General features: G+C 45.4%; 1 protein-coding gene across 1 annotated transcript; it reads right to left on the bottom strand.

Annotated features, from left to right (window-relative positions):
- Positions 1 to 13,010: 13,010 nt before the first annotated feature.
- On the bottom strand, positions 13,011 to 13,952 carry LOC101137509 (uncharacterized). Its single transcript, XM_004050992.5, has 2 exons — positions 13,670 to 13,952; positions 13,011 to 13,391 (listed from the first exon to the last, which is right to left on the bottom strand). The coding sequence occupies exons 1-2, from the start codon at positions 13,797 to 13,799 to the stop codon at positions 13,159 to 13,161; spliced, it is 363 nt and encodes a 120-aa protein (XP_004051040.5). The 5' UTR covers positions 13,800 to 13,952; the 3' UTR covers positions 13,011 to 13,158.
- Positions 13,953 to 14,331: the final 379 nt, after the last annotated feature.

Genomic DNA, 14,331 nt, shown 5'->3' with positions numbered 1-14,331 from the left:
TGCCAAGACTATTCAATGATGAAAGAATAGTTTCTTCAACAAATGATGCTTGGACAAATGGATATCTACATTCAAAAGAATGAAGTTGGAACCTTATCTCACACCAACTATAAAAATTAAATCAAAATATATCAAAGACCAAAAAAAAAAAAAGTGTCAAAGACCTGCAAATGAGTTAAAACTGTAAAAATTTGGCTGGGCACGGTGGCTCATGCCTGTAATCCCAGTACTTTGGGAGGCTGAGGCTGGTGGATCACCTGAGGTCAGGAGTTCGAGACCGGCCTGGCCAACATGGTGAAACCCCATCTCTACTAAAAATACAAAATTAGCTGTTCATGGTGGTGTGTGCTTGTAATCCCAGCTACTTGGGAGGCTGAGGCAGGAGAATCCCTTAGAACCTGGGAGGCTGAGGTTGCAGTGAGCTGAGATCATGCCACTGCACTCCAGCCTGGGCGACAGAGCAAGACTCTGTCTCAAAAAAAAAAAAAAAGTATAAACATTTCCAGCAAAACCTAAGGTAAACCTTTGATTTGGCAATGGATTTTGGGGTATGACATGAAAGCACAAGCAGTGAAAGAAAAATATATACCTATTTTAGACTTCATTAATTAGAAAAATTTTGTTCATCAAAAGACACTATTAAGAAAGTGAAAGGATAATCTGCAGAATGGGAAAAAAATTGTAAATCATATTCGATAAGGGTCTACTATCCAGAATATATAAAGAACTCTTACAATTCAACAACAAATAAGACCAACAACCCAATTTTATTTTATTTTTATTTTTTTAAATTTTACTTTAAGTTCTGGGATACATGTGCAGAACGTGCAGATTTGTTACGTAAGTATACATGCGCCATGGTGGTTTGCTGCACCCATCAACCCGGCATCTAGGTTTTAAGCCCTGCATGTATTAGGTACTTGTCCTAATGCTCTCCCTCCCCTTGCCCCCGACCCCCTGACAGGCCCCAGTGTGTTATGTTCCCTCCCTGTGTCCATGTGTTCTCGTTGTTCAACTCCCACTTGTGAGTGAGAACATGTGGTGTTTGGTCTTCTGTTCCTGTGTTAGTTTGCTGAGAATGATGGCTTCCAGCTTCATCTATGTCCCTGCAAAGGTCATGAACTCATTCTTTTTTTTTTTTTTGAGATGGAGTTTCGCTCTTGTTGCCCAGGCTGGAGTGCAATGGCACGGTCTCGGCTCACCGCAACCTCCGCTTCCCAGGTTCAAGTGATTCTCCTGCCTCAGCCTTCCTGAGTAGCTGAGATTACAGGCATGAGCCACCGTGCCCAGCATGAATGTATTCTTTTTTAATGGCTGCATAGTATTCCATGGTGTATATTTGCCACATTTTCTTTATCCAGTCTATCATTGATGGGCATTTGGGTTGGTTTAAAGTCTTTGCTATTGTAAACAGTGCTGCAGTAAACATATGTGTGCATGTGTCTTCATAGCAGAATGATTTATAATCCTTTGGGTATATACCCAGCAATGGGATTGCTGGGTCAAATGGTATTTCTGGTTCTAGATCCTTGAGGAATCACCACACTATTTTCTACAGTGGTTGAACTAATTTACATTCCCACCAAGAGTGTAAAAGCGTTCCTATTTCTCCACAGCCTCGCCAGCATCTATTGTTTCCTGACTTTTTAATAATCGCCATTCTAACTGGCATGATATGGTATCTCATTGTGGTTTTGATTTGCATTTCTCTAACGACCAGTGATGATGAGTTTTTTTCATATGTTTGTTGGCCACATAAATGTCTTCTTTTGAGAAGTGTCTGTTCATATCCTTTGCCCACTTTTTGATGGGGAATAACACAATTTTAAAATGATCAAATGACTTGAGTAGATATTTCTCCAAAGAAGATATGCAAAATGCCAACAGGCACAGGAAAAGATGCTAGAAATCATTAGTCATTAGGGAAACAAAAATCAAAACCACAATAAGTAGCCCTTACATCCACTAGGGTGGCTATAATAATAAAATAATAAAAATAATAAAAAAACAGACAATAACAAGGTTGGCCAGGACATGGAGGAATTGCAGCTTTCATAAATTGCTGGTGGGAATGTAAAATGATGAAGCTGTTTTAGAAGCAGTCTGGCAGTTCCTCAAAGGAGTAAACACAGAGTTACCATATGACCTAATAATTCTGCTCCTATGTATAAGCCTCAGAGAAATTAAAGCAAATGTCCACCTAAAAACTTGAATGCAGATGTTCATAGCAGCATTCTTCATAATAGTCAAAAGGTATAAACAACCCAAATGTCCATCAGCTGATCAACAGATAAATGAAATGTCATATGTCCATACAATGGAAGGTCATTCATTCATAAAAAGGAATAAAGTACTGATAACATGCTACAACATGGATGAACTTTGAAAATATTACATTAGGCTGGGCGCAGTGGCTCACGCCTGTAATCCCAGCACTTTGGGAGGCTGAGGCGGGTGGATCATGAGGTCAAGAGTTCAAGACCAGCCTGGCCAACATGGTGAAACCCCATCTGTACTAAAGATAGAAAAATTAGCCAGGCGTGGTGGCACGTGCCTGTAACCCCAGCTACTCCGGAGGCTGAGGCCGGAGAATCGCTTGAACCTGGGAGGCAGAGATTGCAGTGAGCTGAGATTGCGGCATTGAACTCCAGCCTGGTTGACAGGGCAGGCTCCATCTCAAAAAAAAAAAAAAAAAAGAAAATATTACATTAAGTAAGTGACACCAGTCACCAAAGACCATATTGTATGAATTCACTTATAAAATCCCAGATAGGTAAATCTATAGAGGCAGAAGCTAGATTAGTGTTTGCGTAGGACCTAGGGGGCTATGGGAAATGCAAAGTGACTGCAAAAGATAGGAAGGTTTCTTGCTGGAGTGACTAAATTATCCTAAAATGGTTGTGGTGATGCTTATACAACTCTATGAATATAGTAAAAACCATTGACACTTCAAATGGATAAATGGTATGGTATGTGATTTATACCTTAATAAAGTTGTTTTAAAAAGCTATTAGAGGTAAAAAAAAGCTATTAGAGCTTATAAGTGAGTTAAACAAGGTTGCAGAATACAAGATCAATACACAAAAATCAATTGTATATATAGAAAAATCAATTCTATAGATGGAAATAAACAAGCGAAAATTGAGATTTAAAAAAAAAAATACCATTTATGGCCAGGCATGGTGGCTCATGTCTGTAATCCCAGCACTTTGGGAGGCTAAGGTGGGGGGATCACTTGAAGTCAGGAGTTCAAGACAAGCCTGGCCAACATGGTGAAACCTCCATCTCTACTAGAAATATAAAAATTAGCCAGGTGTGGTGGCGCATGCCTGTAATCCTAGCTACTCCGGAGGCTGAGGCAGGAGAATCACTTGAACCCGGGAGGTGGAGGTGTCAGTGAGCCGAGATCACACCACTATACTCCAGCCTGAGCGACTCTGTGTCAAAAAAAAAGAAAAAAAGGACCATTTACGATATCAAGGAAAACCTGAAATACGTGCAAGATTTGTATGCTAAAAACTACCAAACATTGTCCGGGTGCGGTGGTTCAAGCCTATAATCCCAGCACTTTGGGAGGCTGAGACGGGCGGATCACAAGGTCAGGAGATTGAGACCATCCTGGTTAACACGGTGAAACCCCATCTCTACTAAAAATACAAAAAATTAGCTGGGTGTGGTGGCGGGCGCCTGTAGTCCCAGCTACTTGGGAGGCTGAGGCAGGGGAATCGCTTGAACCCGGGAGGCAGAGGTTGCAGTGAGCTGAGGTCACGCCACCGCACTCCAGCCTGGGCAACAGAGCAAGACTCCATCTCAAAAATAAACAAACAAACAAACAAAAAACTACCAAACACCGAAGAAACAAAGACTTAAATAAATCAAAAGATATGTGATGTTCATGGATCAAAATGGATCAAAAGACTTTAAATTGTTAAGATGTCAATTCTCCCTAAATTGTATTGTATTATAATAATACAATTGACTGTTTTTCCATAAGTTCTGTTAATTTTGCTTCATATATTTTGGGGTTCTGTTGCATGGTGGATATACATTTATAATTGTCATATCTTCACCTCCATAAAGACCCTAACTACAATACAGTCAAAATGGCAGGGGATGTTAGGGCTTCAACATACGAATTTGTTGGCAGAGAGTGGGGACGCAAGTCAGCCCATAGCACTGAATGATATTCCACTGTATGGATATCCTACACTTTATCCATTTACCTATTTTTTTTTTTTTTTTGAGACGGAGTCTTGCTCTATTGCCCAGGCTGGAGTGCAGTGGCACGATCTCAGCTCACTGCAAGCTCCGCCTCCCAAGTTCAAGTGATTCTCTCACCTCAGTCTCCCGAGTAGCTGGGATTACAGGCGTCTACCACCATGCCCAGGTAACTTTTGTATTTTTAGTAGAGATGGGGTTTCATCATATTGGCCAGGCTGGTCTCAAATTCCCTATCTCAGGTGATCTGCCTGCCTCAGCCTCCCAAAGTGCAGGGATTACAGGCGTGAGCCACCGTGCCTGGCCCTGTTCGCCTTTTGAAGAACATCTTGGTTACTTACTTCCAGGTTTTGTCAGTTACGAATAAAGCTGCTATAAACACTTGTGTGCAAGTTTTTCTGTGGATATGTTTTCAACTCATTTGGGTAAATAACTGAATGCGATTGCTGAATCGTATGGTATGACTATATTTGGCTTTGGAAGAAGCTGCCAAACTGTCTTCCAAAGTGGCTGTGACACTTTGCATTGCCACAGGCGTGTATGAGAATTTCTGTTGCTCCACATCCTCAATAGCATTGGTTACTGTTGGTTTTTTGGGTGTAGCCATTCAAATAGGTGTGTAGTGGTTATCTAACTGCTGTTTTAATTGACAATTCCCTAATGACATGTGATGTTGAGCATCTTTTCGTTTGCTTCTTTCCTATCTGTGTATCTTCTTTGGTGGAGTGTCTGTTCAGATGTTTTGCCCACTTTTAGTTCATATATTTTCTTAATAGTGAGTTTTAAGAGTTATTTGTATAGTTTGGATAACAGTCCTTTATCAGACATGTGTTTTGAAAATATTTTCTCCTAGTCCGTGGCTTGCTTTTTTTTAATTCTCATAACAGTCTCTTTTGCAGAGCAGAAGTTTTTAATTTTTTTTTTTGAGACAAGCGTTCACTCTGTCACCCAGATGGGTGTGCATTGGTCCAGTCCAGGCTCACTGCAGCCTCAACCTCCTGGGCTCAGGTGATCCTCGCACCTCAGCCTCTCTAGTACCTGGGACTCAGGTGCATGCCACCACACCTGGCTAATTTTTGTATTTTTTTTTTTTTTTTTGTAGAGACAGGGTTTTGCCATGTTGTCCAGGCTGCTCTCTAACTCCTGGGCTCAAGTGATGCTCTCGCCTTGGCCTTCCAAAGTGCTGGGATTATAGGCATGAGCCACTGTGCCCAGCTGAAGTTTTTAATTTTAATGAAGTCCAAATGATCAATTTCTTTTGTAGATTATGCTTTTGGTGTTTTGATCTTAGTGGGCTGGATTATTGTCCACATTTGATTGTTGGAAAAGCAGGTCTGAAGTGAACTGCTCAGGGTCAGCCAGTTCCTGTGCAGAGGCCAAAGTTCATCCTCATTGAGGGTGTTCTTCACCACACGGGGAGCAGCAGGAGGGGCCCAGGTGTATGTGTGTGTTTGTGTGTATGCACATAGACACATTTTTGTGCATGAATGCAAATAGGTAGGGCATACACATTTGGTGTTGAGAAGCCAGCAGATTGTTGCATAAAAAGCAATGTGGTTGGCTGGGCGCAGTGGCTCACACCTGTAATCCCAGCACTTTGGGAGGCCGAGGTGGGCGGATCGCGAGGTCGAGAGATCAAGATCATTCTGGCCAACATAGTGAAACCCCGTCTCTACTAAAAATAGAAAAAAATTAACTGGGCGTGGTGGCGTGTGCCTATAGTCCTAGCTACTCGGAAGGCTGAGGCAGGAGAATCACTTGAACCTGGGAGACGGAGGTTGCGGTGAGCCGAGATTGGGCCACTGCACTCCAGCCTGGGTGACAGAGTGAGACTCTGTCTAAAAAAAGAAAGCAACGTGGTTGAACAAAGAGATACAATTTCTTACCTCTTAGAATTAAAAAAGACATTAAAAGCTGTCATTTGTTTGTCAGAATGAGGAGCAGCTGGAATCCTCACATACTGCGGGGTGATGGTGAAATGGTAAAGTCACTTTGGAAAACAGCTTGGCAGTTTTTTTTTTTTTTTTCTGAGATGGAGTCTCACTCTGTTGCCCAGGCTGGAGTGCAGTGGTGCGATCTCGGCTCACTGCAAGCTCCGCCTCCCAGGTTCAAGCGATTCTCCTACCTCAGCCTCCCCAGTAGCTGGGACTACAGGCGCCTGCCACCACGCCCGGCTAATTTTTGTGTTTTTAGTAGAGACGGGGTTTCACCGTGTTAGCCAGGATAGTCTCGATTTCCTGACCTCGTGATCTGCCTGCCTCGGCTTCCCAAAGTGCTAGGATTACAGGCATGAGCCACTGCGCCCAGCTGGCAGTTTTTTATATGGTGACACATTTTCCATATGACCCTGCACTCTCATTGTTAGGTATTTACTCAAGAGAAATGAAAAGTTATGTTCACCTTAAAACCTATGCAAAAATCTTCATAGCAGTTTTATTCCTAATACCAAAAAATCAGAGAAAATCCAAATGTCCATCAACAGGTGAATGGATAAACACACTGTGATATTTGCATACAGTGGAACACTACTTGATAAAATGGGTAGAATACTACTCAGGGAAATGAAAGAACTGCTTGATTGTAACAACAAAATGTATGAATCTCGGCAGGGCGCGGTGGCTCACACTTGTAATCCCAGCACTTTGAAAGGCTGAGGTGGGCAGATCACTTGAGGACAGTTCTAGACCAGCATGGCCAACATGGTGAAAACCCAGTCTCTACAAAAAGTACAAAAATTACCCAGGTGTGGTGGTGTGTACCTGTAGTCCCAGCTACTTGGGAGGCTGAGGCATGAGAATCGCTTGAGCCGGGGAGGCAGAGGTTGCAGTGAGCTGAGATCGTGCCACTGCACTCCAGCCTGGGTGACAGAGCGAGACTCTGTCTCAAAATAAATAAATAAATACAATGTATGATCCTCAAAGACATTTTACTGAGTGAAGGAAGATAGACACAAAGGAGTACATACTGTATGAATCCATTTATATGAAATTCTAGAACAGACAAATATAAGCTCTGGTTATAGAGCACTGATCATTGGTTGACTGGTGATGGGGTGGATTGATTACAAAGAGGCACAAGAAAACTTCCTGGGGTGATGGAAATGTTTAATATCTTGTCATTGTCAGTATCAGTCAGGCCAGGTGTGGTGGCTTATGCCTGTAATCCCAGCACTTTGGGAGGCTGAGGTAAGAAGATCGCTTGAGGCCGGGAGTTCAAGACCAGTGTGGGCAACATAGCGAGACCCTCTCTGTACAAGTTAGAAAAATGAGTCCAGCGTGGTGGCACACGCCTGTAGTCCTAGATACTGGGAGGCTGAAGCAGGAGGATCGCTTGATCCCAGGAGTGCAAGGTTACAGTGAGCTATGATCACACCCGTGCACTCCAGCCTGCGCAACAGAGTGAAACTTTGTCTCTAAAACAAACAAAAGCAGTCAATCAGTATCTTGATTATACGGTTGTTATAACGCTACACTTACAAATCTTTGCATTTTATTGTATCTAGTTATGCTTCAATAAAACTGACGCCAAAAAAAGTTGGTTGAAACAGTATTTCTGGCCCCTGTTTTACCAAGTATTATTAATTTTTATGTACAATGAGGATAGCTTCTAAAGTGCATTTTAGCTCTATACGCCAACCCCACCTTCAGACTTCTGGGCTTTTAATTGCTAAATAATTTCCCAGCAATTATGCATTCATCTGATGAAGTTATTACAAATTTTAAAGTTTTTCTGGGTTCCAAGTGAATCAACTGAAAGAAATTCGGTTGGAAATGAATGTTTACAGCCATTAGTCCCTGTCTTGATAAGGTCGTTGCACCCTGGGGAGATTTTGCAATTTTTGCATGCATTTTGAAAGCAATTTTGTCTTCTTTCTAGGTTGTTTCATTTAAAAAAATTCATTTTCAGTCATCCATGTCCACTTTACCTATTTGGCTATGTTTTCACAAATTCCATGAATATTTCTAGTCTCTTAGAGAGGAAGACAAGATTGACAGTTCACAGAAACATTGCCAAACAAACAGGGCAGGGGTAATGAACTGAAAGTAGATTAGGACATGAAATTACAAAAAAAAAAGTCAAAGTCTGAAAGAGGACTACAAAAATGGAAAAATATTGTACACAATGGATAAAGAATGATTTTATAAAGTCCCCAAATTCTGTTACCAGCTTGCTACATGGGGCAAGTTTAACCTCTTTACGCCTCATTTCCAGGTCTGAAAGGTAGGGGCTAATGATGGAACTCCCTTATGGATTACTGTGAGGATTAAATGAAGTTGTTCACATCAAAGCCTCAAGCCCAGTACCAGGTGGGCCACTGCACTCCAGCCTGGGCGACAGAGTAAGACTCTGTCTCAAAAAATAAAATAAATTAAAATAAAATAAAATAAAATAAAATAAATGTTTGCTGCTATTATTATTATTACCTCCATAGTGCATAATAATTACTAATTACAATTTTAAAAAAACCCAGTGACTGGATGTACTGTCAACCTTTTTGGTCATTTCACCTGGGTCATATTGGGGGTATGGCTGGCCGGCTGGTGGTTTAGAAGGTGATTTGGTTACTGGACTGGTATAAGGAAAAGGAAGGATAGTTGCAGGGTTAAGGAGGCTAAGAGGCTTAACTTCGAGGGAGCGTTAGATCTTGGAATCCCCAAGTTCTGAATTTATTCATTTAGTCACTCAACAAACATACCAATTCCTCGGCATCCATGAATAAGTCAGGGATATGGGGAGACGGCACCCAGGCTGGGGAGGGGTTAGCCTAAATGGCCTCTAAGCTCACATCCATCCCTCAGGGAGGAGACCCAGAGGCCGAAAGTGGCTTGACAGATATTTGGGCAAAGTCAGGGCTGGGACCTACTACGTGCCCTCCCTCCCATTGCTGAGCAATTCTCCTAGCACCTGTGATCACAGGCCAGGGTAGGAAGTGCTTGGGTCCTAACAGGGGGTAGTCACTTTCATCTGGGAAATAATGGCATGCAAGCCTGGCACTGACAGACTCGGGGCATTTGGACACCTATGGAGAAAGGGCTGTCTAGGTGGTAGGTGTGGTACAGGAGAAAAAAAGGTGGATCTGGGAAACATCAGACACTGTTTCTTGTATCATAGACTTTCCCTCCCAGTCCAGAAGGGCTTCCTGGAGGAGGAAGAATTTCAGGCTGACATTAGGACCTGGGTTTGATGAAACTGAGTATAGCAATTCTTTAGTATTATCAGGCAACATAAATCTCTACTCCCAGCTATCTGTCCTCTCCCCATGCACACTTATTGGCAGCTGGCACCTTTCGTGACTCACATGATAAAGATTTTTAGAAATGTAACTCAAGGTAGGAAGGACATAGACACTCTTGTAGTATTATTGGATATGAAAATTATGCAGGTGGGTGATTTCCCCTAGGAGACAATTCTATGTGAGTTTTAGACATCTTGCCGGAAGCTAGGCCATGATAAGGATCCCATCTCCTTTCCCCTGTCCTTATGATCAAAAGCCCCTGCTTCCCCATATTTTTTCTCATTCTAAAGCAGAGTCAGAAAGAGCCAGAAATGACTGAGTCTCTAGGTGGGAGGCTGGAGGCAAGCAGAAGAGGGGCTTGGGGGAGAGGGGAAGGGAGGCAGAGAGGGGAGGGAAGTGTGGGCCTGAGGTAGAGTCCTTTCTTTTATTTTTGTAGACTTAGGTTATTCACTGTGAAAGTCCTTTCTTTTTGCTTTGTTTTTTGAGAGAGATTCTTGCTCTGTCACCCAAGCTGGAGCGCAGTGGCGCGATCTCAGGTCACTGCAACTTACACCTCCCGGGTTCAAGCGATTCTCCTGCCTCAGCCTCCAGAGTAGCTGGGACTACAAGTGCCTGCCACCATGCCCGGCTAATTTTTGTATTTTTAGTAGAGAGGGGGTTTTGCCATGTTGGCCAGGCTGGTCTCGAACTCCTGGCCTCAAGTGATCCACCTGCCTTGGCCTCTCAAAGTGTTGGGATTATAGGCCTGAGCCACTTGCCCAGTGAGAATCCTTTTCTGACTGCATGGTTTGGCCCTGAGTGGACACTTGGAATTCAGGCTACAGGCCGGGAAAACATTACCATCCTTGCACCTGCTGGGTGGGCGCCCATTCTGTCCGACCAGGAAACAGGTCCCAGCACTCAGGTGCTAGGCATACAGCGAGGATAGCCTGGGTGTCTCCTGCCCTCAGGACCACCTTGTCTGGTGGGAGACATGCATATGTAGAAACATGGGAACATGGCAGAAGGGGCAGGAATGGAGCTGGGAGCTTTGGACCTAGGGCAGGCATGGCTGAGCTAGGCCATTTCATTCTCTCCTCCTGAAGAATGGCCCCCTTCCTTCTGCTATTGTTCTGTGGAGTCCTTCTCTGGTGCTTGGGAGCCCAGCCAGCAGTAGCCTCAGTGACCCCAGGGACAGGCCCCCACAGCAGCAGAGGAGAGAGAGAGGGACCGGGGTGTTGGCAGCGAGGCTGGTGTGGAGATAGGGAGATGAATGTCTTAGCTGGAGGAGCTGGAGAAGTCCAGGCTGCCCATTTTTCAGAGGGGAAAGCTGAGGCCCTCATAGAGCAAGGGATTGTCCAGGGAAACGAACGTGAGTATCGAGGAAGAAAAACCTGGGGGGCAGGGGCCCAGAAGAGAAGGCAGATCCCTCTCCACCCCACCCCAGGCAGGAAGCCCAGGCTCCAACCACCGCCTTTGGGCCAGGCACCTCTCCTGTCCTCTGAAGGGGTGGGGAGGATGAGTGTGGCTTCTGGCCCAGTGGACGTGCTTGCAAGGCACATTTGCAGATTTGCTGCTGCAAGGGGAGGGGTGGGCTGGTGGGGAGGTGCCGGCCTGATGGGGCACCTGGAGGGTGGAGAGACCCCTAGGCTCCTGTTTACTCCCCCTCAAGTCTCAGAGGCAGCCCAGAGGCAGAAGGAGACTTGATGGACACTTGCACAAAGTCAGGGCTGGACAGGGCAATTCCACATGCAGTTCTCCTGGCTGGTGAATTCTTGAATTAGTGGGAGGGCAGGTTCACTCTCCAAAGTTGGACCATAAATTCCCCGAGGGGCAGGATCGCCTCACCCGGACACTGGCCCTTATACATCCCAGGGTTCCAGTAAATGTACGCCTCATCCAGTCGCTTTTCTAACTGCAACAAGAGCAAAGGAATATTTATTGGGCACTTACTCTGTTCTAGACACTATCACAGCAGGGACTGCTTTTCATTCTGGCACCAATTCTGGGAAGTAGATGGTATTATTATCCCTGTTTGACAGAGGTGGAAACTGAGGCCCAGAAAGGTGAAGTGCCTTGCATAGAGACTTGCTCAAGGTCACATGCAAATGGAATCAGGACTGGAATCCAAGTGGGTTCAGAGCCTGCCCTGAATGCCCCACTTTTCCTCCTTCCTAGGGCCCCTGGCACTCTTTCTGGGGCCAGGCTCAGGCCAAGCTGAAGGAGCCATTCTGGAAGCAATTCTGGGCAGACGAAGGCCAGGAAGCCAATTCACAGCGGTTGTGCTGACGAGTTTCTTGGCAATGTGGAAAGTCTGACGATCTTACAAATGTGTGAAACTGAGACTCAATTTTCCCTCATCCTACCTCCCCTTTCTACCCACCCTCCAACATGGATCTAAATATGGATCCTATATTGGGGGAGTAGCCCCCCTCTCTAGACTGCAAGAGAAGATGACGTTGGGGAGGAGGTGGGGCCAGCCAAATTGGGCAAGAGTGGCCTCAGATGATGCTGCCTCCAAAAAGGTCCCTGTGTAAATATGAGGTGGGTGGCTGAGATTTCTGAAATCCGTATCTGAGATGACTGGTGGAGTCATACATTTCCACCATTCTGGGGTTAAGGACAGAGCAAGGAAGACCATTTAGGGTGAAGTCACTGTTTATGGGAGTCTAAACTGTGACTTTGGCAAGGTGCAACATAAAAATGCTAATACGTGTTTATGCACTAAGCTGGAAATAATGCCAAGCCCCTCAGTTAAAAAAAAAACTGTCAAGAATTGCAGTTTCCTTGAGTCGGAGGAACTAAGTGAGCTGTTAACTGAGGACTGTAAACCTGCCACATGGCGACGTTGCTTTGGTTATTAAATAGAGATACCTGCTTTCTATATGCATGCACTGTTGTTTACATGCCTCTGAATTTCTAATTTCTGCAGGAGATTCTGGTGACTAGTGTGCCATTTTCTCAATGTTCACAGTTATTATAACTTTAAATATTTTACCCATATCCTGTAACAATGTCATCCAAGTGTTCTTTAAGTGGTGGTGCTGAAAAACGCACCTGAAAATCGATAACATTGGAAAGGAAGTGAGATGTGATAAAACGTTATGAAGAAGGCCAAACCACCGGCAGGAAATGCTGCACTGTTAATTTAGCAGAGAGTGCGTTATGAAATATTAGCGATAATGCCAGGGAAATAAAAAGCAGCATTAAGGCAAGAATATGCCACAATTGGAGTAATTTATGCAACCCATCCTTTCTACTGTGCATTCATTTCTCTGGCAAAATTAGTCAGAAATTATGCACGCTTTGAATTATGCAAGGTGTTCAGGACCACATGCTTTGCATAAAACACGACTGCCCTGAGGTTCTCAGTGGGTGGAAGAATGAGTGACCATATTCTAGGGTTATCTTAGGCCAGGCAGTTGTACCCTCCTGTCCTAGGTGGGGATGCAGTGACCTCATCTGTAAAATGGGACCGTTGGACTGGCTTGTGTTTCTTTCCTTATTAGACTATGTCGAGACAGGCACCATTATATTTCTGCCCCAAAGGTGTCTTTTTCTGGACGGATCCCACAGCTGATACCAAACTTGTCTTTATTAACTGTGAGGCTGGCCATTCAAACACCAGGTGCCAGAGAGGGTCCCTCACTCATCGGAATCCAGGTGGGATGAATCCTCGTGGGATGAATCCTCGGGGGCAAGGTCCCTCCACCTTCACCCTAGAGTCACACAGAGACTTGCCCTGGCGGCTGGTGACGGGTGGGTGGGAGAAGAAAAGGCCCCTGGGGAGCAGGAGAAAGCCAGGTGCCATGGGGACCCAGCGCCGCTGGAGGGCAGCACCCGCACACAGCTGAGGCCGCCTCTCCCGGAGCCCGGAGGGAGCTGGGTTCCGGTCGCCAGCGGTGCCCGGGTGAGCAGTTCACCCTCACGTCCCTGCTCTTACGAAGTTCCCATTCTCCTGGAGAAGACAAAATAAACGTGAACAAATGAACAAGTGTGCATTGTCAGGCAGCAAGTGTTGGTACAAACAAGATAGTGATGGGGGTGGGGACACCGTTAAATAGGGGCCAGGGAGGCCTAACCCGGGAGGGGATAGCTGAGATGCCACTTGAGTGGGGAAAACAGCCCGAGATCTGAAGGTGTTCATGGAGAGGGGAAGGGGCCCCTAGAGGAGGCGGGGAAGCCTGGGTCAGGGAAGACGAGAAAACTGAGGAACAGAGAAGCCAGGTAACTTACCCAGGGTCATAGAGCCGGTGAGGTGGGGACAGCGCCTGTCAACGCTCGAGAGCCTTCCACGGCACTGGTTTCTCCGACCTTCCTCTCTAAACAGGACCGTGACAGTGACAGGTTCTGCCCCACTCCCCATTTCTGACCGCAGTCCCCATAAGGAAACAGGGCAGGGATCACTGGCTGTGAGCCCAGCAAGTCCCCTCCCATGGCTTTCTCAGCTATTAAATGGAAAGGTGGGTCCCCCCATAACTCCGAAGCTCCCCTCTCTAAGCGTCCGCGGGCCGGGAACGCCTGAATTCTGGCTCCCGAGCACCTTCCTGTGGACAGTTTTGGAATCACACGCTCAGCGAGAAAGGGTCGTGGGAAAATGGTCTGTGCCAATTTCGGAGAGGCCAGTGGATTGGAAGGTATCACTGAGGGTGGGTGCACGTGTGTGTGTGTGTGTGCGCGCGCACGTGCATGCGTGCATGCGTGCATGCATCTGTGTGCCTGTGTGTGTTGGTCTGTGTGTGAATGTACCTCTGTGCGTATCTGTGTGTATGGTTGTGTGTGAGCACATACTGCCTGGGCCTGTGTGTGTGTGAGTGTGTGTGTGCACTAATGTTTGTTTATATGGGCACAGGCACACACATGTCCATGTCCATGTGTGTGTACCTGCATCTGTATTT

Source organism: Gorilla gorilla, chromosome 9 (genome assembly GCF_029281585.2).
Source record: "Gorilla gorilla gorilla isolate KB3781 chromosome 9, NHGRI_mGorGor1-v2.1_pri, whole genome shotgun sequence".
In the NCBI taxonomy this organism is placed as follows: Eukaryota; Metazoa; Chordata; class Mammalia; order Primates; family Hominidae; genus Gorilla; species Gorilla gorilla.
Note: the sequence above shows the minus strand (reverse complement) of the source record. Positions and strands in the feature narration are given on the sequence as shown.

What these genes read in the sequence shown, in the direction of transcription:
- LOC101137509 (XM_004050992.5), bottom strand. Translation starts at nt 13,799, where the DNA reads ATGGGGAGTGGGGCAGAACCTGTCACTGTCACGGTCCTGTTTAGAGAG. An exon ending in CACCGGCTCTATGACCCTGG is followed by an intron (nt 13,392 to 13,669) that starts GTAAGTTACCTG and finishes TGTCTTCTCCAG; the next exon opens with GAGAATGGGAACTTCGTAAG.